Source organism: Globicephala melas, chromosome 1 (genome assembly GCF_963455315.2).
Source record: "Globicephala melas chromosome 1, mGloMel1.2, whole genome shotgun sequence".
Classification (NCBI taxonomy): domain Eukaryota; kingdom Metazoa; phylum Chordata; class Mammalia; order Artiodactyla; family Delphinidae; genus Globicephala; species Globicephala melas.
In genome coordinates, this window is record NC_083314.1 from 130073619 (window position 1) to 130100465 (window position 26847).

The 26847-nt window shown below is 41.1% G+C and overlaps 1 protein-coding gene across 2 annotated transcripts in view; it reads right to left on the bottom strand.

Annotated features, from left to right (window-relative positions):
* Positions 1–26847, bottom strand: part of IL12RB2 (interleukin 12 receptor subunit beta 2) — an 82365-nt gene that overhangs the window by 19727 nt on the left and 35791 nt on the right. For both annotated transcript variants that reach the window (XM_060304421.1, XM_030865892.2), the window contains 2 exons: positions 16578–16797; positions 1968–2168 (listed from right to left, as the gene is read on the bottom strand). In XM_060304421.1, coding sequence (XP_060160404.1) covers positions 1968–2168; positions 16578–16797 — 421 coding nt within the window. The remainder of the gene's footprint in view (positions 1–1967; positions 2169–16577; positions 16798–26847) is intronic.

Sequence of the window (26847 nt, forward strand, 5' to 3'; positions counted from 1 at the left end):
TTATGAACAGCCTACCCTTAGTGGAGGAGGGAGGAAAATGTGGCTCCATAACTTAGCTGACATTTTCCTTTCTATGAAGAGCAGAGCCCTAGCAAGCTTGTTCCCCAGTTCTGACCTTAAGAACTCCTGTTTTACTGGCTAATTCTTACATGAACACCCCCTAATCATTGTCTGCTCCCTACCTCAAAAATTCCTTAGCCTTTGCTGCTGGTGGATGAAGCCCATACTCTTTTTTTTGTTGTTGTTTGCTTGTTTTGTTTTTGCGGTACGTGGGCCTCTCACTGCTGCGGCCTCTCCCATTGTGGAGCACAGGCTCCGGATGCGCAGGCTCAGTGGCCATGGCTCACGGGCCTAGTCGCCTCGCGGACCGGGGCTCGAACCCGCCTCCCCTGCATCGGCAGGCGGACTCTCAACCACTGCGCCACCAGGGAAGCCCTAACTAACCTAACTTTGATATGCAAATAATACCATTTCTCTTTGGGAAAATTAAAATAAGAAGAATTTCACTAATAGGTTTTTGGTAACATATTCATCGGTAAGTAAGGGAGGCCTCTGAGTACTTTAAACACAAAACAGTCTTAGAAGCTGACTGTGGGGCTTCCCTGGTGGCACAGTGGTTAAGAATCTGCCTGCCAATGCAGGAGACACAGGTTCGAGCCCTGGTCCGGGAAGATCCCACATGCCACAGAGCAACTAAGCCTGTGCGCCACAACTACTGAGCCTGCGCTCTAGAGCTCGCGAGTCACAACTACCGAGCCCCACTGCTGCAACTACTGAAGCCCGCACGCCTAGAGCCCGTGCTCCGCAACAAGAGAAGCCACCGCACTGAGGAGCCCGCGCACCGCAACGAAGAGTAGCCCCCACTCACCGCAACTAGAGAAAGCCTGCGTGCAGCAACAAAGACCCAACACAGCCAAAAATAAAAATAAAAAAAGAAGAAGCTGACTGTGGCTAACAGACAGAGTAAGACACTTCAGAGTTTGTGAATTAAGAACTTGAAAAAAAATAAACCTGAGACCTTGCCTTTTAATGTTTGTTTGGCAAATGTCAACTGCCTGCTGTGTGACTAGGACTAGATCTCCCCTCTGAGAGAAGAGGTTAAGGATTCTTTTCACTGGTCAGGAATGGCAAGCCCCATTTAGGGATTGCTATAATGAAAGCTAAAGGGCAAGTGTCACACTCTGATGGGAGGAAGATGTGCACCACAGCAATGATTTATAAAAATGATTAAATGAGCCTTTGGCTACCTTGTTTTCCAATTGTCCAATGTGGTTTATGCTCAGGATTGAATGGTTGACTATTTGTGAGATTTCTTTTTCGTTTAAATTCATATTGTATGATACAGAAATTTAGGATGTGCTTGCTCCAAGGGTAAAATGAAATTGTAAAAAAAAAAAAAAGAAAAGGCATTGATTAACTTCTGTCCTATTATTTGAATACATTTTCAGACACTTTCTATCACTTGATTTTAACCACTGACAGATTCAGAATTTGAGGGCTAGAGACACCAATTATCATATAGATAATTCTGGATTTGTTATCACACAACTAGTAAGTAGCAGAATTGGAAATGAAAGATCTTCTGGCTTCCTCATCTGTACAATGGGTATAATAAGTCTTGCTACACATGACTGTTCTCAAAATTAAATGAACTCCCAAATGCAAGGTGTCCATCACACTGACTGGCTACTACTTAGCTCTCAGCCATGCTTGTTGGGTTCATTATTCAGTCATCTTATACGGCACTGTATCAGGCACATAAGTTTTCCATAAATTCTAGAGTTTTTAGTTAATCAGTGAGTCTTCTATGGCTGCAGTGGTGCATCCTGATGGGCTCTAGGTCATCACTATCCTTCTTCTCATGCAGCTGCCTGTAACTGAAGGCATGACTCTGGGTTCCCACCTGCAATTTCCTCAAAAAACGTGAACTTAGAAACCCTCTAGAAGGAAGGTGAATAATTAAGTACCTGAAATCAGAGCAGACAGGTTGTAGGGGGGACTCCACAACCAGCCTAGAGGGGGCTGCGTGCTGGCCCCCGGATGGAGTTCCCTCCATTCCACCACATACTCCTGCACAGCAGCGGCAGCTTTCCCTGGAGGTGTCCATGTCACCATGAGGTTGTCCACGCCCTCTGAGTTTGCTGAGACCTGTTGAGGAGCCAGCAACCCTTTATGGGGAAAGAGGAGGAGGGGTAAAAATAAAATCACAGTGGATAAAGACATAGAAAACAACAACTCAACCCAGCAAAGTTGTAGCAAGAACCGATTTCTTATAAAGAACTTCAGGTTCACAGATTTTGTTCATCCAGCTTCTCAGATCAGTGCCAGGACCCTATGTAGTGTTATTTATGAAATTATTTTCCCCTTCACCTTCCATTTCACTTCCCATTTCTGTGTCCCCAAAGGTACCTGCTCTAGTGAATATAATATGCATCCTTCTAATCCACCTCCCATATGTTTATTTACATATATATGTGTCCTTGAGAATTAGTGTCGCTTTATGCTGGTGTGTTGAATTTTCATGAAACATGTTTGGAGTAAATCTAATGCATTTGCTAACTTTTTATTTCACTCAACATTATGTTTCCAGGATACATCCATCCTGCTGCTATATGAAAATCCAGCTCATTCCTTCAGACTGCTGCCTCAACCCTGTCTTTGTCCAGTCTCCAAGTGACAAGCAGTAGCTTCCTTCCAACTTTTTGCCAACACAAACAAGGATGCAATGAACATTCTCTAGCATGTCCTCATGTGTGCCTGTGCAAAAGTGTCTCTCTCACCCTCCTACACTGTTGGTGGGAATGTAAATTGGTAAAGCCACTATGGAGAACAGTATGAAGGTTCGTTAAAAAACTAAAAATAGAGCTACCATATGACCCAGCAATCCCACTTCTGTGCATATATCCAGAGAAAACCATGACTTGAAAGGATGCATGCACCCCGATATTCATGTTTACAATAGCCAGGACATGGAAGCAACCTAAATGTCCATCGACAGAGGAATGGATAAAGAAGATGTGGTACATATATATTAATACAATGGAATATTACTCAGCCATAAAGAGGAATGAAATAATGCCATTTGCAGCAATGTGGATGGACCTAGAGATTGTCATATAGAGTGAAGTAAGTCAGAAAGAGAAAGACAAATATCACATATCATTTATATATGGAATCTAGAAAAATTGTTCAGATGAATTTATCTGCAGGGCAAAAACTGAGTCACAGATTAGAAAACAAACTTATGGTTATCAAGGAGGGAAAGGGTGGGTGGGATGAACTGGGAGATTGGGATTGACATATATACACTACTATATATAAAACAGATAACTAATGAGAATCTGCTGTATAGCACAGGAACCTCTACTCAGTGCTCTGTGGTGACCTAAATGGGAAGGAAATCTAAAAAAGAGTGTGTATATATATATATATATATATATATATATATATATATGTATGTATAACTGATTCAATTTGCTGTACAGCAGAAACTAACAAAATATTGTAAAGCAACTATACTCCAATTTATTAAAAAAATTTTTTAATATCTTTATTGGAGTATAATTGCTTTACAATGTTGCGTTAGTTTCTGTTGTACAACAAAGTGAATCAGCTATAAGTATACATATATGTTCATATCCCCTCCCTCTTAAGCCTCCCTCCCATCCTCCCTATCCCACCCCTCTAGCATTGAGCTGATCTCCCTGTGCTATGCAGATGCTTCCCACTAGCTATCCATTTTACATTTAGTAGTGTATAGATGTCAGTGCTATTCTCTCACTTCGTCCCACCTTCCCCTTCCCCTCCGGTGTCCTCAAGTCTGTTCTCTACGTCTGCATCTTTATTCCTGCCCTGCCACTAGGTTCATCAGTACCATTTTTTAGATTCCATATATGTGCGTTAGCATACGGTATTTGTTTTTCTCTTTCTGACTTCACTCTGTATGACAGACTCTAGGTCCATCCACCTCACTACAAATAACTCAATTTCATTTCTTTTTATGGCTGAGTAATATTCCATTGTATATATGTGCCACATCTTCTTTATCCATTCATCTGTCGATGGACACTTAGGTTGCTTCCAAGTCCTTGTTATTGTAAATAGTGCTGCAATGAACACTGTGGTACATGACTCTTTTTGAATTATGGTTTTCTCAGGGTATATGCACAGTAGTGGGATTGCTGGGTCATATAATAGTTCTATTTTTAGTTTTTTAAGGAACGTCCATACTGTTCTCCAAAGTGGCTGTATCAATTAATATTCTCACCAACAGTGCAGGAGGGTTCCCTTTTCTCTACACCCTCTCCAGCATTTATTGTTTGTAGATTTTTTGATGATGGCCATTCTGACTGGTGTGAGGTAATACCTCATTGTGGTTTTGATTTGCATTTCTCTAATGATTAGTGATGTTGAGCATCTTTTCACATGTCGGTTGGCAATCTGTATGTCTTCTTTGGAGAAATGTCTATTTAGGTCTTCTGCCCATTTTTAGATTGGATTGTTTGTTGTTTTGATATTGAGCTGCATGAGTTGCTTATATATTTTGGAGATTAATCCTTTGTCAGTTACTTTGTTTGCAAATATTTTCTCCCATTCTGAGGGTTGTCTTTTCGTCTTGTTTATGGTTTCCTTTGCTGTGCAAGAGCTTTTAAGTTTCATTAGGCCCCATTTGTTTATTTTTTATTTTATTTCCATTACTCTAGGAGGTCGGTCAAAAAAATCTTGCTGTGATTTATGTCGAAGAGTGTTCTGCCTATGTTTTCCTCAAAGAGTTTTATAGTGTCTGGCCTTACATTTAGGTCTTTAATCCATTTTGAGTTTATTTTTGTGTACGGTGTTAGGGAGTGTTCTAATTTCATTCTTTTCCATGTAGCTGTCCAGTTTTCCCAGCTCCACTTATTGAAGAGGCTGTCTTTTCTCCATTGTATATTCTTGCCTCCTTTGTCAAAGATAAGGTGACCATAAGTGCGTGGGTTTATCTCTGGGCTCTCTATCCTGTACCATTGATCTATATTTCTGTTTTTGTGCCAGTACCATACTGTCTTAATTACTGTAGCATTGTAGTAGAGTCTGAAGTCCAGGAGCCTGATTCCTCTAGCTCCGTTTTTCTTTCTCAAGATTGCTTTGGCTATTCGGGGTCTTTTGTGTTTCCATACAAATTGTGAAATTTTTTGTTCTAGTTCTGTGAAAAATACCACTGGTAGTTTGATAGGGATTGCATTGAATCTGTAGATTGCTTTGGGTAGTATAGTCATTTTCACAATGTTGATTTTTCCAATCCAAGAACGTGGTCTATCTCCCCATCTGTTTCTATCACCTTTAATTTCTTTCATCAGTGTCATAGTTTTCTGCATACAGGTCTTTTGTCTCCTTAGGTAGGTTTATTCCTAGATATTTTATTCTTTTTGTTGCAATGGTCAATGGGAGTGTTTCCTTAATTTCTCTTTCAGATTTTTCATCATTAGTGTATAAGAATGCAAGAGATTTCTGTGCATTAACTTTGTATCCTGCTACTTTACCAAATTCATTGATTAGCTCTAGAAGTTTTCTGGTAGCATCTTTAGGGTTCTCTATGTATAGTATCATGTCATCTGCAAACAGTGACAGTTTTACATCTTCTTTTCCAATTTGGATTCCTTTTATTTCTTTTTCTTCTCTGATTGCTGTGGCTAGGACTTCCAAAACTATGTTGAATAATAGTGGTGAGAGTGGACATCCTTGTCTTGTTCCTGATCTTAGTGGAAGTGGTTTCAGTTTTTCACCATTGAGAACGATGTTGGCTGTGGGTTTGTCATATATGGCCTTTATTATGTTGAGGTAAGTTCCCTCTATGCCCACTTTCTGGAGAGTTTTTATTATAAATGGGTGTTGAATTTTGTGAAAAACTTTTTCTGTATCTATTGAGATTATCATATGGTTTATATCCTTCAGTTTGTTAATATGGTATATCACATTGATTGTTGTTTATACTGAAGAATTCTTGCATTCCTGGAATAAACCCCACTTGATCATGGTGTATGATCCTTTTAATGTGCTCTTGGATTCTGTTTGCTAGTATTTTGATGAGGATTTTTGCATCTATGTTCATCAGAGATATTGGCCTGTAGTTTTCTTTTTTTGTGACATTTTTGTCTGGTTTTGGTATCAGGGTGATGGTGGCCTGGTAGAATGAGTTGGGGAGTGTTCCTCCCTCTGCTATATTTTGGAAGAGTTTGAGAAGGATAGGTGTTAGCTCTTCTCTAAATGTTTGATAGAATTCACCTGTGAAGCCATCTGGTCCTGGGCTTTTGTTTGTTGGAAGATTTTAAATCACAGTTTCAATTTCAGTGCTTGTGATTGGTCTGTTTATATTTTCTGTTTCTTTCTGGTTCAGTCTCAGAAGGTTGTGCTTTTCTAAGAATTTGTCCATTTCTTCCAGGTTGTCCATTTTATTGGCATATACTTGTTTGTAGTAATCTCTCATGATCCTTTGTACTTCTTCAGTGTCAGTTGTTACTTCTCCTTTTTCATTTCTAATTCTGTCGATTTGCGTCTTCTCCCTTTTTCTCTTGATGAGTCTGCTAATGGTTTATCAATTTTGTTCATCTTCTCAAAGAACCAGCTTTTAGTTTTCTTGATCTTTGCTACTGTTTCCTTCATTTGTTTTTCATTTGTTTCTGATCTGATCTTTATGATTTCTTTCCTTCTACTAACTTTGGGTTTTTTTTTGTTGTTGTTGTTCTTCTTTCTCTAATTGCTTTAGGTATAAGGTTAGGTTGTTTATTTGAGATTTTTCTTGTTTCTTGAGGTAGGATTGTATTGCTATAAAGTTCCCTCTTAGTACTACTTTTGCTGCATTCCATAGGTTTTGGGTCGTCGTGTTTTCATTGTCACTTGTTTCTCAGTATTTTTTGATTTCCTCTTTGATTTCTTCAGTGATCTCTTGGCTGTTTAGTAGCGTATTGTTTAGCCTCCATATGTGTGCATTTTAAAAGTTTTTATTCCTGTAATTGATATCTAGTCTCATAGCGTTGTGGTCAGAAATGATGCTTGATACGATTTCAATTTTCTTAAATTTACCAAGGTTTGATTTGTGACACATGATGTGATCTATCCTGGAGAATGTTCTGTGTGCACTTGAGAAGAAAGTGTATTCTGTTGTTTTTGGGTGGAATGTCCTGTAAATATCGACTAAGTCCATCTGGTATAATGTGTCATTTAAAGCTTGTGTTTCCTTATTTATTTCTGTTTGGATGATCTGTCCATTGGTGTAAGTGGGGTGTTAAAGTCCCCTACTATGATTGTGTTACTGTTGATTTCCCCTTTTATGGCTGTTAGCATTTGCGTTATGTATTGAGGTGCTCCTATGTTGGATGCATAGATATTTACAATTATTATATCTTTGTCTTGGATTGATCCGTTGATCATTATATATTGTCCTTCCTTGTCTCTTGTAATAGTCTTTATTTTAAAGTCTATTTCGTCTGATATGAGTATTGCTACTCCAGCTTTCTTTTGATTTCCATTTGCATGGAATATCTTTTTCCATCCCCTCACTTTCAGTCTGTATGTGTCCCTAGGTCTGAAGTGGGTCTCTTGTAGACAGCACATATATGGGTCTTGTTTTTGTATCCATTCAGCCAGTCTGTGTCTTTTGTTTGAGGCATTTAATCCATTTACACTTAAGGTAACGATTGATATGTATGTTACTATTACCATTTTCTTGTTTAGGGTTTGTTTTTACAAGTCTTTTCCTTCTCTTGTGTTTCCTGCCTAGAGAAGTTCCTTTAGCATTTGTTGTAAAGTTGGTTTGGTGGTGCTGAATTCTCTTAACTTTTGCTTGTCTGTAAAGCTTTTGATTTCTCTGTCGAATCTGAATGATATCCTTGCGGGGTAGAGTAATCTTTGTTGTAGGTTTTCCCCTTTCATCACTTTAAACATATTTTGCCACTCTCTTTTTTGGCCTGTAGAACTTCTGTTGAAAGATCAGCTGTTAACCTTATGGGGATTCCCTTGTATGTTATTTGTTGCTTTTCCCTTGCTGCTTTTAATATTTTTTCTTTGTGTTTAATTTTTGTTAGTTTGATTATGTGTCTCGGCATGTTTCTCCCTGGGTTTATCCTGTATGGGACTCTCTGTGCTTCCTGGACTTGATGAACTATTTCCTTTCCCACGTTGGGGAAGTTTTCGACTATAATCTCTTCAAATATTTTCTCAGACCCTTTCTTTTTTTCTTTGTCTTCTGGGATGCCTATAATTCGAATATTGGTGTGCCTAGTATTGTCCCAGAGGTTTCTGAGACTGTCCTCCATTCTTTTCATTCTTTTTTCTTTATCTGCTCTGTGGCAGTTATTTCCACCACTCTATCTTCCAGCTCACTTATTCGTTCTTCTGCCTCAGTTATTCTGCTATTGATTCCTTCTAGAGTATTTTTAATTTCAGTTATTGTGTTGTTCATAACTGTTCGTTTGCTCTTTAGTTCTTCTAGGTCCTTGTTAAATGTTTCTTGTATTTTCTCTATTCTATTTCCAAGATTTTGGATCATCTTTACTATCATTACTCTGAATTCTTTTTCAGGTAGTTTGCCTATTTCCTCTGCATTTATTTTATACTCCAATTTAAAAAAAAAAAAAGAGTGACTCTCTCTCTCTCTCTCTAAATGCACAGAATTTCTTGATTATAGACTAAATTCACCTATTTCACTAAATACAGCCAGGGTGATCTCTAAAATAGTCAGTCAGTTGACACTCCAACAAGAAAAGCATAAGAAGTTCTCATTTCCCCACCAGCACTTGGTATTTTCTGACTTTCTCATTTTGCCAATCCGGTACATGTAAGGTGGTATTTAATTGTGGTTTTATTTTCATTTTCTGATTTCTTATGAGGCTGAGCTTCTCTTCCCATATTACTAGCTGTGTGACTTTCCCCTTCTCATACTTCACTCATTTTTTCTATTGTGTTTCCTGTCTTCTTCCTGACTTGCAGAAATAGCTTTTATATTCTAGATATTAATCACTTGTTAGTTTTCAACACCAAATATATCTCACTCCAGTCTTTCAATCTCTGAAAACTTTGTGATGTGTTTGTTGCACAAACATACTTTGATGTGGGTAAATTTATCCACAGTTTGTGTATTTTGAGTCTTGTTTATGAAATCCTTCCATTCTGGGGTCACAAAGATACTAAACTACATTTCCACCCATTGGCTTTTGGTTTTACCTTTCACATTTAGGTTTTTAATCCAAATCTAGCTAAAGTGTATTTTTTTTAAGGAAATAAACTTTATTATTTTTTCCACACAGTGAGTCCATTTTTCCAAATGTGGTTTCATCCCTGTCCCACACCAAGTTCCACACATTCATGGGTTTATGTCTAGGTCAGCTTCTTCACCAGAACACACTGGTTGCATTACGAGGCTCTGTGACACCTGACTATTCGGTGGTTAAAGTCCCTCCTCATTTTGCTCTTCTTTTTACAAAGTGGTCTTGGGTATTCAAGAAACTTTATTCTTCCATATAGCTTTTAGAATCAGTTTATCAGAGTCCTCAAAAATTTCAGCTGGTACTTTTATTGAAATTATATTAAATTTATAGCTCAATTTAGACAATGTTAAATTGTCCCATTTATAAATATACTGTCTATTTGAAATTATTTAGGTCTCCTTTTATATCTTTTAATGGAATTTCAAAAATTCGTCCTTAAAGTTTTAATGCATTCTTTTTTAGGTTAATTCCTAGACACTTTATACTATTAGTTTGCAATTTAAATGGCATCTTATTTTCTACTGCTTTTTCCAGTATTAATTTGTGTATGTTATTCTTATTCTGGCAGACCTGCTAAACTCTCTAATGAGTTCTAATAATTTGTCTATTGCCCTTGTTAAAAAATTTCCATGTAATAATCTTATTAGCTGTACACTTAAAATATCTTCTCTTTTCAATCTTTGAATTAAATCTTATGCTTTTTTTTTTTTTTGCTTTTATCTTGTAATTTTAAAGAGAATGTTCCTACATATCTTTATTACGATGATGCTTGCTGCATGTTTTTGGTAGAAAGTCTTAGCAAAGCTGAAAAGTTTTCTTTTCTTCATAGCTTTCAAATTGATTTTATTTGTAATAAAATACTACTTATTTGGGCTTCCCTGGTGGCGAAGTGGTTGAGAGTCCGCCTGCCGATGCAGGGGACTGGGTTCGTGCCCCGGTCCGGGAAGATCCCACATGCTGCAGAACGGCTAGGCCTGTGAGCCATGGCTGCTGAGCCTGCACGTCCGGAGCCTGTGCTCTGCAACGGGAGAGGCCACAGCAGTGAGAGGTCCGTGTACCGCAAAAAAACACCCAACAACAACAACAACAAAAACTATTTATTTACTAAAAACTTTGCTTTACTGAATATATATATATATATATATTTTTGCTGTACGCGGGCCTCTCACTGCTGTGGCCTCTCCCGTCGCGGAGCACAGGCTCTGGATGCACAGGCTCAGCGGCCATGGCTCACGGGCCCAGCCGCTCCGCGGCATGTGGGATCCTCCCAGACCAGGGCACGAACCCGCGTCCCCTCCATCGGCAGGCGGACTCCCAACCACTGCGCCACCAGGGAAGCCCTGAATATTTTTCTACATCTGTTAAGAACATATCCTTTTTTTTCTCTTTCAGTATTAAAGTAATGAATTACAATGATGCATTTTTCTGATACTGATCTATCTTTGTATTTTTGGGAGCAACACCTGCTTGATCATTCTGCACTCGTATTCTTTCCTTCTATTACTTCTTTCTTTTTTAATAGACTTTATTTTTTAAAGCTGTTTTAAGTTCATGGCAAAATTGAGTGGGAGGCACAGAGATTTTCCACACACCCCTGCCCACATACACACATCGCCTCCCCCACTATTGACATTCTTCATCAGAGTAGTACATTCTATAAGATTCTTGATAAATATTTTAGAAAACTTTTTCCCTTTCATTTACTTTTTTTCTCTTATTGGGACTCCTTTTAGGTGGTTGTCATTACTTCTCTTTTTATTCTTTCAGTGTTTTAAGTCTTCTCATTTTTCAAATTCTTTTCCCCTTTTGATGACTTTTCAAAGAGTTTCTCATCCAATCTTCCATGTACTCTTTCAATATTCAGATGAGTCCTTTCTGCAATCCAACCCATTGGGTGAGTTCATTATTTCAACAACTGAACTTTCCATACTGAATCTCTTTATTTGGGCCTTTTCCACAACCACTTATTTCTGATTTATGTTCCTAGCATCCTCTCTTATCTTTCTAAGGATACTTATTATGCTTATTCTAAACTCTTGCTCTTTCTGTTGTGCTGGTTATACTTCCTACCATACAGGTAGTCCCATTTGCTGCCTTTCTTTCTCAGAATTTGTGCCCCTCAGATTTCTACTAATTTTCTCCTTTGGGATCATGTTTTATTTTCTTGGATTGATCAGCAGCCTTGGCCTTTATTTTTCTGTTGGGGGAGGAGTGAAAGTTTAGCCAGAGCTCATGCTCCTCCAGGTAAGTTTAGGTGGGGTGGAAGAGCTTTTCAGAGAGGAAAGCCAGGGAGCCTGTAGTGATTCACCCTAAGCTCTGCCTGCCTCCTGTTCCCCGTAGGTGTACCTGGCAGCTCCAGAACCTACCCATGTCTCTGTGGATGGCACTGCTCTTCATGGGGGGTAGGGCTGTTATTCTCTTTTATAATTGCCAGGCCATGGGATGGGTGGCAGAAGAAAATCACAGGCACTCTTTGTCAGGTTCCAGGGCTTCCTTGAAGTTACTCTGCCCTGCCCTCCAGACTTTCCTGCCCATAGTAAAAATGCCCAGGTGATGGATATCTCAGGGCAACAAGGGGAAGAAAAAGGAGTGCAACCAGGAAGTGCTACCTCAGCCCTCCCCCTTCATCACTATTACCCATCCATAGGCACTCAGCCATCCAGTTCTGTCTCTCCTGTGGTTATCTCCAGGGAAGGTTTGGTGGTGAGAGCCTGGAACCTGTGTGTTGGCTCCCTTGCCAGGAACTCGAATTCCCCAGCCCTGGTTCTTTATCTTCATTTGCCTTGGTATCTTATTTTCTGGCTATGTCACAAGTTTGCTTTTGTTTTGTTTTGTTTTGGAGAATAAAATGTATTCATTCAGTAATATGTATTGATCACCTAGGGTTTGCAAGACCCTTTGCCAGATGATGGGCTAAAATAGCCAAAGAGCCTTTCTAACCACTGCTCTCTTTGCAGTTAGCTAAGTAAATCAACCTGGCATTGCCCAGCCTCTGAGTCACCACACTTGGCAGGAACCAGCCTGACTTTCCTCTCCATCATGTTTGCCAGGGCATGCTCTCTCCTTTAGAACTCTGCTAACAACTCACCTCTCTGACACCTTTCAAAGTTATTCCTTTAGCCTCTATCATTCGACTTCCCATCTCCATTTTCACCGAGAACTTCTAAATAGAGCTATGGAGTCATAAGGTATTTGGAAAAAGTGCCCACCTAAGAGACAGGTGGCTTGGTTTTTCAGTCCAGCTCTGCCACTAATTGTGTATATGATCTTGGCCAAGTTACATCACCTCCTGGGGCCTCAGTCTCTGACATCTGTGTGGGCCTCTATTTATGGCTGTACTGCTTTCTGTTTCTTGTCATAGTTTCAAGAATTCTTGAGCATAGGGACTGGTCTGAAATATTAAATATGTTTTACTTGTTGACTGGTGGGTTTAGCACACATTCAATTTTCATCATAAACCAACAAAATCATTCTAGTGCTTCTTGATATGCAGTGCTGTGGCATATACCTTTTACAACAAAGTTGTCCCTACTTTCTCAAAATCAACATAATTCTGCCTCGTGGGGCATTATTTTTCTCTTCCTAGAAGGAAAGCTATTTATGTGAGTAGTGTGAACATATATTGAAAGAGAGGGAGACAAAAATCATGGTACGCTATTCCTACAGATCATGCAGAATTTGCGTAAGACAAGAGGGCTCCAGGATGGGACCATGTGGTTTGCAAATCTGTCCTCCAGGTCTCGCTGGGGTGCACAACTACTCTTATTGGATGGTTTAGGTGTGGCATTAGGAGAGACAATAGGCTCTTGAGATTTCTGGGAGTAGGACCCTCTTAGTCACAGCTCAGTTCTAGAGAACTGTTTCAATATCCTACTTTACCACCCCTCCACGCTCCTCCTTATTGAGCCTCACCCTTATTTAACACCTTCCATTATGAGAGGAAGAAGTGTGTCTCTTACATCTTTTTTGCTATTGGATCCCATCATCTTTCAGCTCCCCAGGAACTTCATTCCATTAATGATCCCCTTTCCCCTTTACCTTCAACTCTTTCCCACCCCATTTCTCCTTTTCAACTTATATGCCTGCTCAGACCTCACTTTAAAGCAAACCCTCACGCTCGCACACCTGCACTACTTTGCCTGGCTAACACCATCTTGTCTCTCCGTTTCTGTTCACATGTAGTCTCCTCTCTAAGCCCATGCTTCAGCTTTTCTCTGTTCCTAGAGTGCCCTGTGCACACCTCTAATATTACACTTATCCTGTACTGCAGTTTACTTGTTTATATGTCTATCCCTCCCACCGGACAAAATATCAAAATATAACTGTAGGACCTTGACTGTATTTTTTACCTCTTGTGAATTCCAGTTACCTTATATAGTAATCTCAATAAATTTTTGTTGAATCAATAATGTAGAGGCCAACTCTAAAATAATGAATGTGTCATTTTGAGAAGCTGTTTCCAAATCTAAATAAAGAAGCTGGAATGGGCCCAGAAACTTCAAGAAGCTTATATCCTCAAGACCCATCTGCAGTGAGGTTTAAAGAAGTAACGTATTTTGACATACTACATCTTAACAAGAGCAGGATACTAAACAGTGGTAAGATCTCAATTTCCCCCCACCAGAATTCCCTTTAAAACTTATATACATAGTACTTATTCATTGAAGAAAAAAAATTTAAATATAAAAATCACCTGTAATACCATATTGTAGATATGGTTTCTGTTAATATTTCCATGTACATTCTCCTAGATTTTTTTTTACTATGTTAAAATGTGTATTTGTGTAAATATATTTTTTAAATGACATCATACCATGTATACTTTTGAAAGCCTACTTTTTCACTTATTATGTGCATATTTCCATGCTAATAAAAACATAGCTACAATATCACTTTAATGCTGGAGTGGGATTAAGATGGGTGAGGGTCATGACATATTTAACCAATCCATCCTCTATTATTAAATATTTAGGCTTTGAGGTGTTTCATTATTGAGGTGTTTCATTATTTCAAAAACATTTCAACAAACATTTTTGTGCTTACATTTTTTTAAGCTCATGCCTTATTATTCGCTAGGATACATTTCTTTTGTTGTTGTTGTTGTTGCATTGGGTTTTTATTGCTGTGCATGGGCTTTCTCTAGGTGCATTGAGTGGGGGCTACTCTTCATTGAGGTGCACTGTCTTCTCATTGGGGTGGCTTCTTTTGTTGCAGAGCACAGGCTCTAGGCACGTGGGCTTCAGTAGTTGTGGCACGCAGGCTCAGTAGTTGTGGCTCGAGGGCTCTAGAACGCAGGCTTGGTAGTTGTGGTGCACAGGTTTAGTTGCTCCGCAGCATGTGGGATCTTGCTGGATCAGGGCTTGAACCCGTGTCCCCTGCATTGGCGGGTGGATTCTTAACCACTGCGCCACCAGGGAAGTCCCGAGGACACATTTCTAATGGCAAAATTTCTTGATCGAAAGATATGTTCATATTTAAAGTTTGTTAGTGTTACCAATTGCCAACTTTCTCTTAAGAAAGTTGTACCAATTTACACACCTGCCAGCAGTATACAAGGGTATATTTTCCCCACACTCTCACCAATATAGGTTATGCTAATTCTACTTACTCTTTCTCGGTCTGGTTTGATTTCTCATGTTTTTTCAAAATTTGCATCTCATTGATTGCTAACTAGGCTAAAAATTTCATATCTTTATTATTACTTTTATTTTATATTTATGTTTTGAGTAGCCTGTTCATATCCCATGATCTCGTATTATTTGAAAACTTATATATACAGATAATCAATCCTCTTTTCACCAAAAATGTAGCATACACTTTTCTTAAATTGCTCTTTGCATTTTAAAGCCTTATTTATGGTGTTTTAAAATTTTTTACTTTACTATGCATAAAGTTTGAGATTTTTTTCCCTATAGTTAATCCATCTTTTCCTTCAGGTTTCATGCCTTCCCCACATGAGACAGAGATTACCAGTTACCTACCAAATACTCTCTCCTCAGCTTCTTTAGCAAGGGAACAATGTATTTCTGAGCCTCCTTTGCAGTTGGGTGTGATCAGGTGACCAGTTAGGGTCAATGACTGCAAGGGTTGTTGTGTGACCTGGGGCAAAACTCCTGAAGAGGGAGAGTTGAGGCTTCTCCCTTCTTCTTTTCTGTTGCCTAGAAGGAAACAGCTAGAGCTCCAGCAGCCATCCTGGACCACTTCCATCTTGTGGATGGAAGTCAACTTGGCAGTGGGTACGGAAGGAAGGAGCCTGGAGTCCTCACAATGTTATGAAGCTGTCACACTAACCCTGGGCTGTCTACCTCCAAATTTCTTTTATACAAGAGAATAAATAAGTCACTGTAGTCAGGCCTTTGGTAAGAGCAACTCTTACTCCTAAGAGCGATTCCTAACTCATATGCCAACCCAAGGTTATATCAATATTTATTTGTATTTTTATCTACTATATTACCTCTACATTTACAGATGTACGACTCAAATGACATATAACCAAGGTTCGACAGTGTCTATAAGATAATCATTTTTGGTAGAAGCTTCTTCAAAATGATAATTGCTAGACCCCCATGTGGATAAACTGTTACACTGAATTTTAAGGAAGGATCTAATTATAGAGTTTTATTCTATCAGGCATTTTTTGAAAAAGTTAGGCCAATGATCTTGACTTGAAATACTTTTATTATACAGATCTTGAGAAATAGCTTTAATATCTATTTTTTTTTTTGATGAATTACGGGCTTACACCCTAAGTTAGTTTTCAGGGGATGCAACTATAAAATGTGTATAGCTAGTTGGGAGGTTTTCAGAGTAGATAATTGGATACATATCTAAATTTGTGTAATAAAGAGCTGTATTATAGCAAAATTGTACTATAGTTCCATAACAGCCAGAATTTCATTTTAAGACTATTGGTTTTAAAACATATTTTGACTATAGGTATGGTTTTTCTAGAACTTGACAACACATATTATTCTTGCTTCTGGAAAAATGAGCCAGATAAGAGCGTTCAATTTAATGTAATGAATATTTCCTTAACTAGTATTTATTAAGCACCTGCTACGTATTAGTCTCTGTATTTAATCTCACAATGACCTGTAATTCAGGTAATAAAATCCCTAGTTTAGAGAGGGGGAAATTGAAGCTCAGAGGTGTTAATTCACTTGTCCAAGGACACTCACTGGCTAAATGGGAATTTCGGACAGCCTCTGAAGGCTGTTGACTCCAAATTCTAAACTCCTGTGTTACTCATACCAGGCCCTGAGCTGGACCTGAGGGAGATAAGAGATTAGTAAAACAATTTCCTTCAAGTAATATTAAAGAAAATTTGGTACTTACCTGCCCCACACAGGTCCGTTATGTTAATATGAGTGGGCAAGGAACTGCCTTTCGAGTTAGCTGCAGACACGGATACAGCCCAGTTCCCAGTTCTGGGAATGACCCAGGTCCAGGAGGTGTGTTCTGTGATGTTCTGTAGTGTGGCTTTCCCCCCTGCTACCTCCTGCAAGGTCACTCGATAGTGGAGGATTTTTCCTTTTGCCTCTGATAGACTCAGATTCTGCAACAAAACACATCTCCTTACTATGTACTCTCAGACAAGGTCACTGGATGCTCTATGCTAGGACCTCATGACTACCAGCAGCAGGTGGCTACACTGCAGTGACCTTTTTATTTACATCTTCTCATCTCCTCCACTGCACACTTTCATGTCTCCACCCAGCCCCGCCACTTAGAAAAAAAAATCAGTTAACATTTTTTAAAGCTAATTCTTAAAAACATATTGATTTTCCTTTCTTGCTTCAAAGTGACACTTCCTAATAGGAGAAAACTCAATTACATTCAATGGAACAAGTGAGGGATCTGGACTCAGAAGATCTGGGTTTGAGTTCCAGCTCTACCAATCACCAGCTGTGTGACCCTGGGCAAGGCATTCAGACCCTCTGAGTCTCCATTTCCAAATTTGTGAAACACACACACGTATATATTTTTACATAGAAAGTGCAATGCTGCTCCTGAAATCAAAAACAAGCTTTCTAAGAGCTAAACTAGTAAAATCCATACTTAGTGAATTGGATTAGCCATCTGTGCTAGGAAACTAAGACACTGTTTATAGATGTGTGACTAACAAGTTTTGGAACTGCAAGAATTCCAATTGAGACGGCTTGGGAACAATCCCAGAAAGTAAGCAGAAAACTAATTATTTGTACTGTAACCCTGTTTGGACAAGGACCATGGGAAACAGAAGCATTGGAAATGGGGAGTTGCCAAGGCCTGTGCTGGCAGTGCCTGTCCATGCCTAGTGCAGGGAGAGAAAGGCATTGCTCACCAGACTTAAGCATCACAGTTTTCTTGACAAGACTCTTCCTTCCATGGGGTGTGGGGTGGCCTCAAGCCGCTGAAAGACACACCTTAGGGTTGGCAAATGCCCCTTTCTCTGGTTCTCTGCTCCCTAAGCAATCTTTTAAATTTGGTTTCCTATGTCATTTATCGTCATTTATCTGTCAGGAGAGGCTGGGCTAACGTGAACATCTGGTTCACTTAAAATTTGTATTTTTCACTTAAAGTGAAAAAATTGGCCTTCTGATTATAATTTGGCTTCTGAAATAATTAGCACGCTGGGAGAGGATGCTCCTATCTGCTGACTCAAGCCTTCTGGTTGGCCCAACAGCTGCAATTCTCACTATAAATTAATGCATGAACATCCAGCTTTTTATATTTCAGGCTCTAGGAGCTTGAATAATGCAGATCATGCCCTAGGTACCCTTCTGGATCCACAAGGCCCAAGACTGGGTCATAAACCATGGTCAACACACTGGGTGAATGCCATGTTGTTGGGGGCATTTTTGGGCGCACGTTCAGCCGTTCCCTAGAAGACATCCTGTGTCCTGGCAAGAACCAAGAAAGTTAGCACTGCAAACGTCCATCAGCTGATCTCATAGGCCCATTGTGTGGATTAAAACAAGTGAATGCTTTTGACATTGTGATGTTCTGAACTGTTATTAATAAACATGCCCTTTGTCATAGGAGAAAAAACAAGATAAATTAAAGCAAAAGCTGGCTAGGGAAGACCATTCCCTCAGCTCTCTCTCACTCCATTCTTCCCTCCCTGTCCCTTGTGCAGCTCCAGAGGGAGGACTGTCACCCCCATCCCAGGCACCCCACCCAAAGGCACTCCCCAAGAGTTAAATGGGCTCACAAAGCTCCCCATTCTTTTGCCCAAGGGGCAATAGGGAAACAGCCTGCATTACCACGCGCTCATTATTGTTCACAGACACCTCAGCAATCCAGCAGTAGAGTGCTGACAGAAGGGAGGAAACGTCAAGTCCTCTTGGATCCAATGAACCTACCTAGAGACCGCTGTGGAAATCCAGCTGATCCCAGTGATGTAGTAAACAGAGGTGAGGGTTGGAAAGATGAGTAAATGTTCCCAGAGGGCAGGGAAGGGCTTGGACCCACCTTGCATTAGTTTTGAGTTGCAAATATCAGTGAGAAGGTGAGGATGGAGCCAAGGAGTTAGACAAATAAATATGGTATCCCTTGAGTTATGCTTGTATAAAATGTCAAGCTCCAGTTTGGCTGTAAACATCTCTCAGATAACTGGTCTCCTTAACCAAACTGGAAAATGGGTCTAACTTGTCCAGCAGGGTCCATAGAATAAAAGATTCAATGAGTTCAATGAGCCAATGGGAAAACAGGTATTTAGCTGGAGGGGCACTCAGTCTCCTGAAGCAACTAAAAAGAGTGTGATTAGGTTGGTTAAAAAAAACCCAGTAACATCAAGTTTGCGAATCAGGTATATAATGCATTACCCCTTGATGACACGTAGACGGAATGGACTATCATCCCAGAACAACAGAACAGGAAGTGGTTCTACAGATTAACAATGAATTCAGTGTTTCATTTTATCAACGGGGAAACTAAGCCCTGGGGACAAGAGATAACTTGCTTAAGGCCACTCAAGGGACAGATAGAGGGGTTGAGAGTGGAATCCAGGGCTCCTGACTTCTGGATTCATGACCCCTCCACTCTGACTCACTGCTCCCTCTAACGGCAAGCGTGAGACAATGAACTGGTAAGTACGAGCGCCATGTTGCATAGTTGGACCCTATTCACCCTTCTGGCCCAGAGTTGCAAAGCAACTGGAACATCAACAGTGGGCATGAGGTCAGCAATTTGGGGAGAGTGGAGATCCAGAATTCTTTTTTTCCAGAGCCAACGAGCCCTGAGTCAGAAGGAGAGAAGCTCTGAACTGAGAAAAACCTTGGCCTGAGGAGCCAGCTGGGTCTTCTCAGATAAATTTATTTTTACTCTAGTGTTTGTTTATTTGGGTGGGTGAGAAGGGGGAATCTATCATTTATTGGGCCATACCATGAGTCAGAAGCTCTACATCCTGTCATATTTATTCCTTATAACTCCTCATTCTGATGAGGGTGCTAACGCTTAGAGAGGTTAAGAAACTGACTCAAGAAGTCCCTACAAATCTAAAAAAAAAAAAAAGGTTCTGAAGAACCTAGGGGCAGAACAGGAATAAAGACGCAGACTTAGAGAACGGACTTGAGGACACGGAGAGGGGAACAGTAAGCTGGGACGAAGTGAGAGACTGGCATGGACATATATACACTACCAAACGTAAAATAGATAGCTAGTGGGAAGCAGCCACATAGCACAGGGAGATCAGCTTGGTGCTTTGTGACCAGCTAGAAGGGTGGGATAGGGAGGGTGGGAGGGAGGGAGATGCAAGAGGGAAGAGATATGGGAACATATGTGTATAGCTGATTCAGTTTGTTATAAAGCAGAAACTAACACACCATTGTAAAGCAATTATACTCCAATAAAGATGTTAAAAAAAATTAATTAGGGCTTCCCTGGTGGCGCAGTGGTTGAGAGTCCGCCTGCCGATGCAGGGGACACAGGTTTGTGCCCCGGTCTGGGAAGATCCCACATGCCGCGGAGCGGCTGGGCCCGTGAGCCATGGCCACTGGGCCTGAGCGTCCGGAGCCTGTGCTCCGCCAAGGGAGAGGCCACAGCAGTGAGAAGCCCGCGTACCGCAAAAAAAAAAAAAAAAAAAAAAAAAAATTAATTCAAAAAAACCTCCCTACAGAAAAGTAATGCGAGATTTTAGTGCGCCCCCTGGTGGATATGAGAAAGGAGGGCGATATCCAGACGGAGTCTGGGGTCCCTAGGAGCATCTCAAAGACAGGGTACTTCCTGCCCCTTCTTGGGCAGTGCTGAGAGTGGGTTTCAAGCCAGTGGTCCTACTGTTGTCACCCTCTCCTACTGGTAAGAATACACTAAAAAGGAAAAGCTGCCCACTGCCTCTCTCCCTTCAGTCTTCTTTCTGCTCTGCCCTGTGGAAAATGATCTAAACTTAGTGAGCGTAGCCTTTCTGACTTCGCTTTGTCTGAGAAGCAAAGAGTGAACAGCTCCCTCATAAACCATTATAAGAATTCTGCTGCCTGAAAAGGCTTTCAGCGTCAAAAATAACTTGGTGAATGTAATCCAAGAAAGGACAAAGTCTGATGCATCTGTGAATGTGTGCCCCGTTTGTGTTTTGAAGTATATTATAGGAAAGGTGTTTCTGTGAACTGATAAATCATTTCCTCTTAAGACTTCGAAAAAACTACTGTACTTACAATAAAGTAATATTTTACTTCTGAACTTCCCCTGATGCAAATAATAACTTTTAAAAAACTGTTAGAGCTTAGCCTGTATCAGAGAAGAGAGTCTGTAATCAAGACCCGTTGGAAAGCTGGGCAGTTTGAATACTTATTAGTCACAGCTTTATCTGTGAAGATTTTTTGGGTTTTTTTTTGGTTTTGGAACACTGCTGACTTGGTTCTTGTTATTCGGAAAGATCTTTTGCTTTTCTGCTCCACCACCTAGCAGCCACATGACCTTGGGCAAGTTATTTCACCTCTCTGAGCCTCAATTTCCTCATCTGTAAAATGAGGATAATTCTATATCCAGCATAGGCTTATTGGAGGATTCAATGAGCTAAGGGCAGTAAACTGTTTCAAAAGAGTGTTTGGTGCATGAGAGATATGAAGACACTTGGTGGGTACCCTACTCTCACTTAACTCTAATATAAAAATCATCATAATTGGCACTTTTCCCATCATACTTATATGGCTCTTCTATTAATCTTGACCTGGCTTATACCACAGCTCTCTATGGAAGTTTCACCAGTGCCATACAGTTGATTACAAAGTATATGCAATTTGTGGGTCTAAGTCTGGGTACCTTGACTTCAGAACTTATGACTGCCTTCAGCAACCCCAGTCCAAAGTGAAGACAATCCTCACCTGGAAGTTTTAAAAATCACTGTACTGGAAATTTCCATCTGTGGACCTATCTCCCCACTAGCCTGTCAGTTCGTCTTTGCATCCTCAGTGTCATGACCAGTGTCCGCCTCCTAAGAATGACCTGGCAAACACTTTTCACAATTCTTATTTTCATACCAACCTCATGTTATATATACTTTTACTATCTGCACGGTACTCATGAGGCAAGTAAGGCACAGAGAGTTTAAGCGCCTTGCTCAGGAACACACAGTAAGTGGTAAAGCTGGAGCTTGAACCCAGCTAGCACAGCTGCTCTATCTGGAGAATGAAGTCTTAACTGCTGGCATGCTGGCACGTAGTAGGCATCCCCCAGGTGTTCCGCTACTCTGAACTGATTTAATTGATAGTCATACCTCCTGGTCGTTACCCGGGCATAATGATGTCTATCTTGTTTTACAGCTAGAAAACAGCAAAATAATGGAAACTTTTAAAGAGCAAAGCTTTAACTCCCCTTCCATCTCTGTTTTCTATCTTCTGTTAATTCTCTGCTACTTACTCTTATCTTTGTCACTGACCACATTCTGCTATCCAACCCAAATTCCCTGCATTGCATCTGGTACAGTATGTGTGACTAGTAAGCAAGGGAAAGCAACCTGTTCTGTCTGAAAATATCTCCAGAAATGCTGTGCCAGCCTGTGATGAGACAGGGTTGGGAAAGGGAAGGAGAGAGAGTTGAATACTGCAGCAAAACTAATCTTCCCATCTGCTGCTTTTGTATTTAAACATTGATTCTGAGGTTGGATACCTCCTATAATTATATAAGGGCCTCAGGCTCCTGGAAGCCAATCTTCCCTGGGGATTTACAATAGACCTTTGTCCTCCATCAATATAAACCAGGTTACAAATAATACTTTCTACTTTTACTGAATCCCTTTCATATGAGGAGGCCAAAGAATTCATCCCTTCAGTGCAATGTGATACAGGTTGGAATATTATTCTTTCACCAAAGACAAAGACAGGGAGAAAGAGACCAAGTGAATGTACTGAATAAGCCGCTTCTGGTCTCAACAGTCTGAGGCTGTGCTGTAAACTGGTGTATGGGGCTGGCTCTTTCTCTTTCTTCTTGACTTCTATGGTTCGAGGGTAGCTGTTTATCCAAATGAATTACTTCATTGAACAAGTGAATATAAAACACCCAGTTTTTTCCCCACCTTTGGAACCAAAAGATTACCTATCTCTCTTCTATCTTGCTTGTTAAGGCTCAGGACACTGGTTGTTGGCCACTACAGGAGGGAGCTCTGCAGCCTTCAAAACGGGGCTCTCCTGACCTGAGACGGGCTGCTATCTGGAGGGTGAGCCCCTGGCCACTGTGCCATACTGGCACTTAGTAGATACACCAGTTGTCAAAGACATAGCAGGAAAAAAAGAATGTAAAATAGCTCATTCATATTTTTAAAATCAATTACATGTTGAAATGATAACATTCCAAATATATCTGTAAGTAAAATATATTATTAAAATTGTCCCTGTTTCTTTTTACTTTCTAAAATGTGGCTACAAGAAAGTTATTTTTTTCTTTTTTTTTTTTGCTGTTCGCGGGCCTCTCACCGCTGTGGCCCCTCCCGTTGCAGAGCACAGGCTCAGCGGCCATGGCTCACGGGCCCAGCCGCTCCGCAGCATGTGGGATCTTCCAGGAACCGGGGCACGAACCCGCGTCCCCCGCATAGGCAGGCGGACTCCTAACCACTGCGCCACCAGGGAAGCCCTACAACAAAGTTTTAAATTATGCATGTGGCTTGCATCCGTGGCCTGCTTTATATTTCTATGGGACAGCACTTCACTAATGTGATCCTTCAAGCCGAAGTCGTGTCCCCAGGGGTTCTCCTGTCAAATGTTCTCCCACCCTTGTCCTGACTAACTTGTTCTTCTGGGGAACTCCAGTATTAACTTCTCTTTTTTTTTTTAGGGTCAGAAAACTTTAATAACACCTGGACAGAATCAATACTAACAATTTAAGGGGCAGTTTATACGTGATATTTTCTAAAGATTTAAACTATTCCAAAAGATTTTATCCTTAAAATTGTTTAAAAATACAAGCGAACAAACAAAAATTTCACCCTATTTAACCCTCAGCAACTCGACTGTGGACTCACTTTACCCATACCTCGACATCCTTCCAACCAATTAAGAAACTAAAAAGCAGAAACTCACGTGGGATTCTGACTGTCAGGCCTATCTTTCGATGTGTAGACTCTCCTATGCCCTTTGTCCTTCTGATGCTCCATCTTTTAACTGCAGTGACTCGCTCATTGCCTGAGCTCCACTTTGTTCTATGGTTCACAAAGTTAGTCAGCTGCATGGAGAATGGACGATGCTGAAATCTGCAGTATTACATTCTGAAAGGTCCTCTCCGACTCCTCACTCCTTCCCCTGCCTGGCCATCATCCCCCCCAGCCGAACCTTGAACCCCTCCTTGAACCTGAGGGCCCTCACCACCTCCTTGCTATTTCTGTCCTCCTGCTGGACTGTGAGCTCAAGGGCATGGAGCCTGGACCTGGCTTGTTCACTTCCATATCCCCACATGCAGCACGGGCTCTAGGCCTAAAGAGGGGTTTTCATGTATGTGTTTGCTTGAATGAATAAATGAATGAGTGAGTGAATGAAGGAGTGAATTCAGCTCCATCTGCACACAGGTATTTCTCTTCCAGACCCATGGCCCAAACCACCATTTCAGAAAGTTTGTGACTTGCTATGATCGAGACAGTGAGAGGACACTGAAGAAATTTACAGAGGAAATTGGAAAGGTTAATGTGGCTTTAACCCATCGTCATATCTTTTCATACATCATCCCCATATATATTTGAGGTGACTTTCTTCTTAAAGGATAGAAGCTGTATTAACTGAAGGAGAAGTGTGCTGGAATCATGGATTGAAACGCTTTGTTAAAGCAAAGGAAACGGTATGAAAGTTTGTGCAGAAGGAGATGATAGAGGGAATCTGAGGTTAAGAATTGGTGACACTCCTCTCCCCACCCCTTAAAGGGCTCTAACCCAACACTGAGGCTGTTGGTAACACAGCAACAGTTTCTACCTGTTATTGCATTTACTGTTTTAACAACATCCAGGTGTTTTTGCTTGATTCATAGATTAGGTTCTACTTTTTGGCTTCAACATAGAAAGTATTTTTTCTCTTAAAAGCAACTATGGGGACCTCCCTGGCGGTCCAGTGGTTACGACTCTGGCTTGCACTGCCAGGGGCATGGGTTCGATCCCTGGTTGGGGAACTAAGATCCTGCAAGCTACGTGGTGTGGCCAAAAATTTAAAATTAAAAAATTTTTAAAAAGCAACTATGGCAAAAAATAGTACAGGATATTTTTGAGGAAATGGAGTTTTTCGGAGAAACCAAGGTGTGGGAAAATGAGTAACTATGTGGGAACCAGAACATCAAAGGTCTCCTTTACCCTCAACATATTCGCACACCCACCTTCATAAATCACACGCATATAGATACATTCATACACATTCACACTCAAACACCCACACGTATACACCCACACTTATACCCACATGTATCCCACACACACCTTCACACTTACTCACTGCGGAGGGTGATTCACATGTTGGACTTTAACACCTAATGTGATGGTGTCAGGAGGTGGGGCCTCTGCAAGTTGATTAGGCCCTGAGGGTGGAGCCCCCATGGGTGGGATTAGCACTCTCTAAGAGACCCCAGAATGCCGTCTAGCCCCTTCCATCACGTGAGGATACAACAGAAGTCTGCGACACAGAAGAGGGCCCTCACCCAACCATGCTGGCAGCTGGATCTCAGACTTCCAGCCTCCAGAACTGTGAGAAATTGATCTCTGTTAGTTATAAGCCCCTAGTCTATGGTATTTTATTATACTAAGACACATCCATGCATAACATACATGCCCGCACACTCACACACGTACTCACATATACACACCCACACACTCACATCCCTCCCACGCATACAAAACTCCCACGCATTCACACACATGTGCACTCACTCACATATACAACACACATGCACACACACCACTCCAGACACGCACATTCATACATCCTCAACTCCCTCCACACACACCGGGGCTGTACCCATTCAGCACCAAGCTGTTCTCCCCTAGTGTAAACATCCTACAAAAATGAAAGGTCATCTCACTTCTCCCTATCGGCAAGAGAAACGTGTTCTCTCTGTGTTCACAGGCTGATGGGGTTTTACTTGGGGCTTCCTCTGGTGCCAAAGCCCCAAATTCCCCTTTGCGGTGGCGGGGTGTCCCCCTTATCTGGTTTCCCAGTATTGATCAAAGTGAAAAAAGAAAAATCAGCCACCACACACGTCTTTGCTTCCTTTCCCCCGTGTGGTCTGACTGAGGCCCCACCACAAAGCTCTTGATCCGGCTACAGTGTTTCTTTCTAGCCTGAGGTTTAGATGAGTTCCTTGTGTCACAGCACAGCCCTGTATGTGAGACTCCCAAGCCTGCCTAAGGGGGGCAAGAGGAATCCCCAGGCGGATGAGTGGGAGAGGAGTGGTTCCAGAGGGCAGTATTTCCGCCCAGGAAAGGCTTCCAGTACAAGCACCACATCATGGAATCCTCTCATGGGAAATCACTTCCCCTCCCTAGACCTCAGTTTCCGTGTTTGTAAAACGAGTGTTAGAACCGCATGCTGCTTAAATGCCCTTTGGCTCTAGAGGTCTGGGATTCGTGGTTCTGGGGTCCAGAGCAGGACTGCTCATCTCAGCAACTCCAGCTGGGGTTTAATTGCCTCTCCCAGGTGGGTGGAGAGGCAGTTGAAGAAGCCCAGGATTCGACAGAGAAGGACTAAATCTTGCAATGACCCTATAAAACTGAAGACTGGGTCCAACTTTCCTTTCTCAGCCTGGACCATCACTGAAGGTTTTGAAGGTGCCCTGTCACGACTACCATCTGGCACAAGGTTATAGAAGCTTCTAGTATTTACATTTTTGGTTTCTTATTCAAATCGATTCCAGTCCAAAGCATCCTTCTTGGGCCCACAATTCTGGCTCCACAAAAGGAAAGATTTTCTAACTTCTCAATAAGAGATGCCATCGAGGCCTGGGCTTCCTCCAAAGCGATTCTCCCTGTCCCAGAAGGTCCCAGATATCTGTCTGTCCTGGCTGGGCTGGGAGCAATGTTTATGAGAGAAAGCGTGGACTAGAAGAGCTTTAAAGCCTCTTTGAATTTCAAGGCTTCATTTCAGAATCTAAGCTTCATGAGGAATAGCGACAGGATCAAGATGAGTAGCAGAGAGGAGTTTGCATACGCAAGCTTGCTAAGCATTAC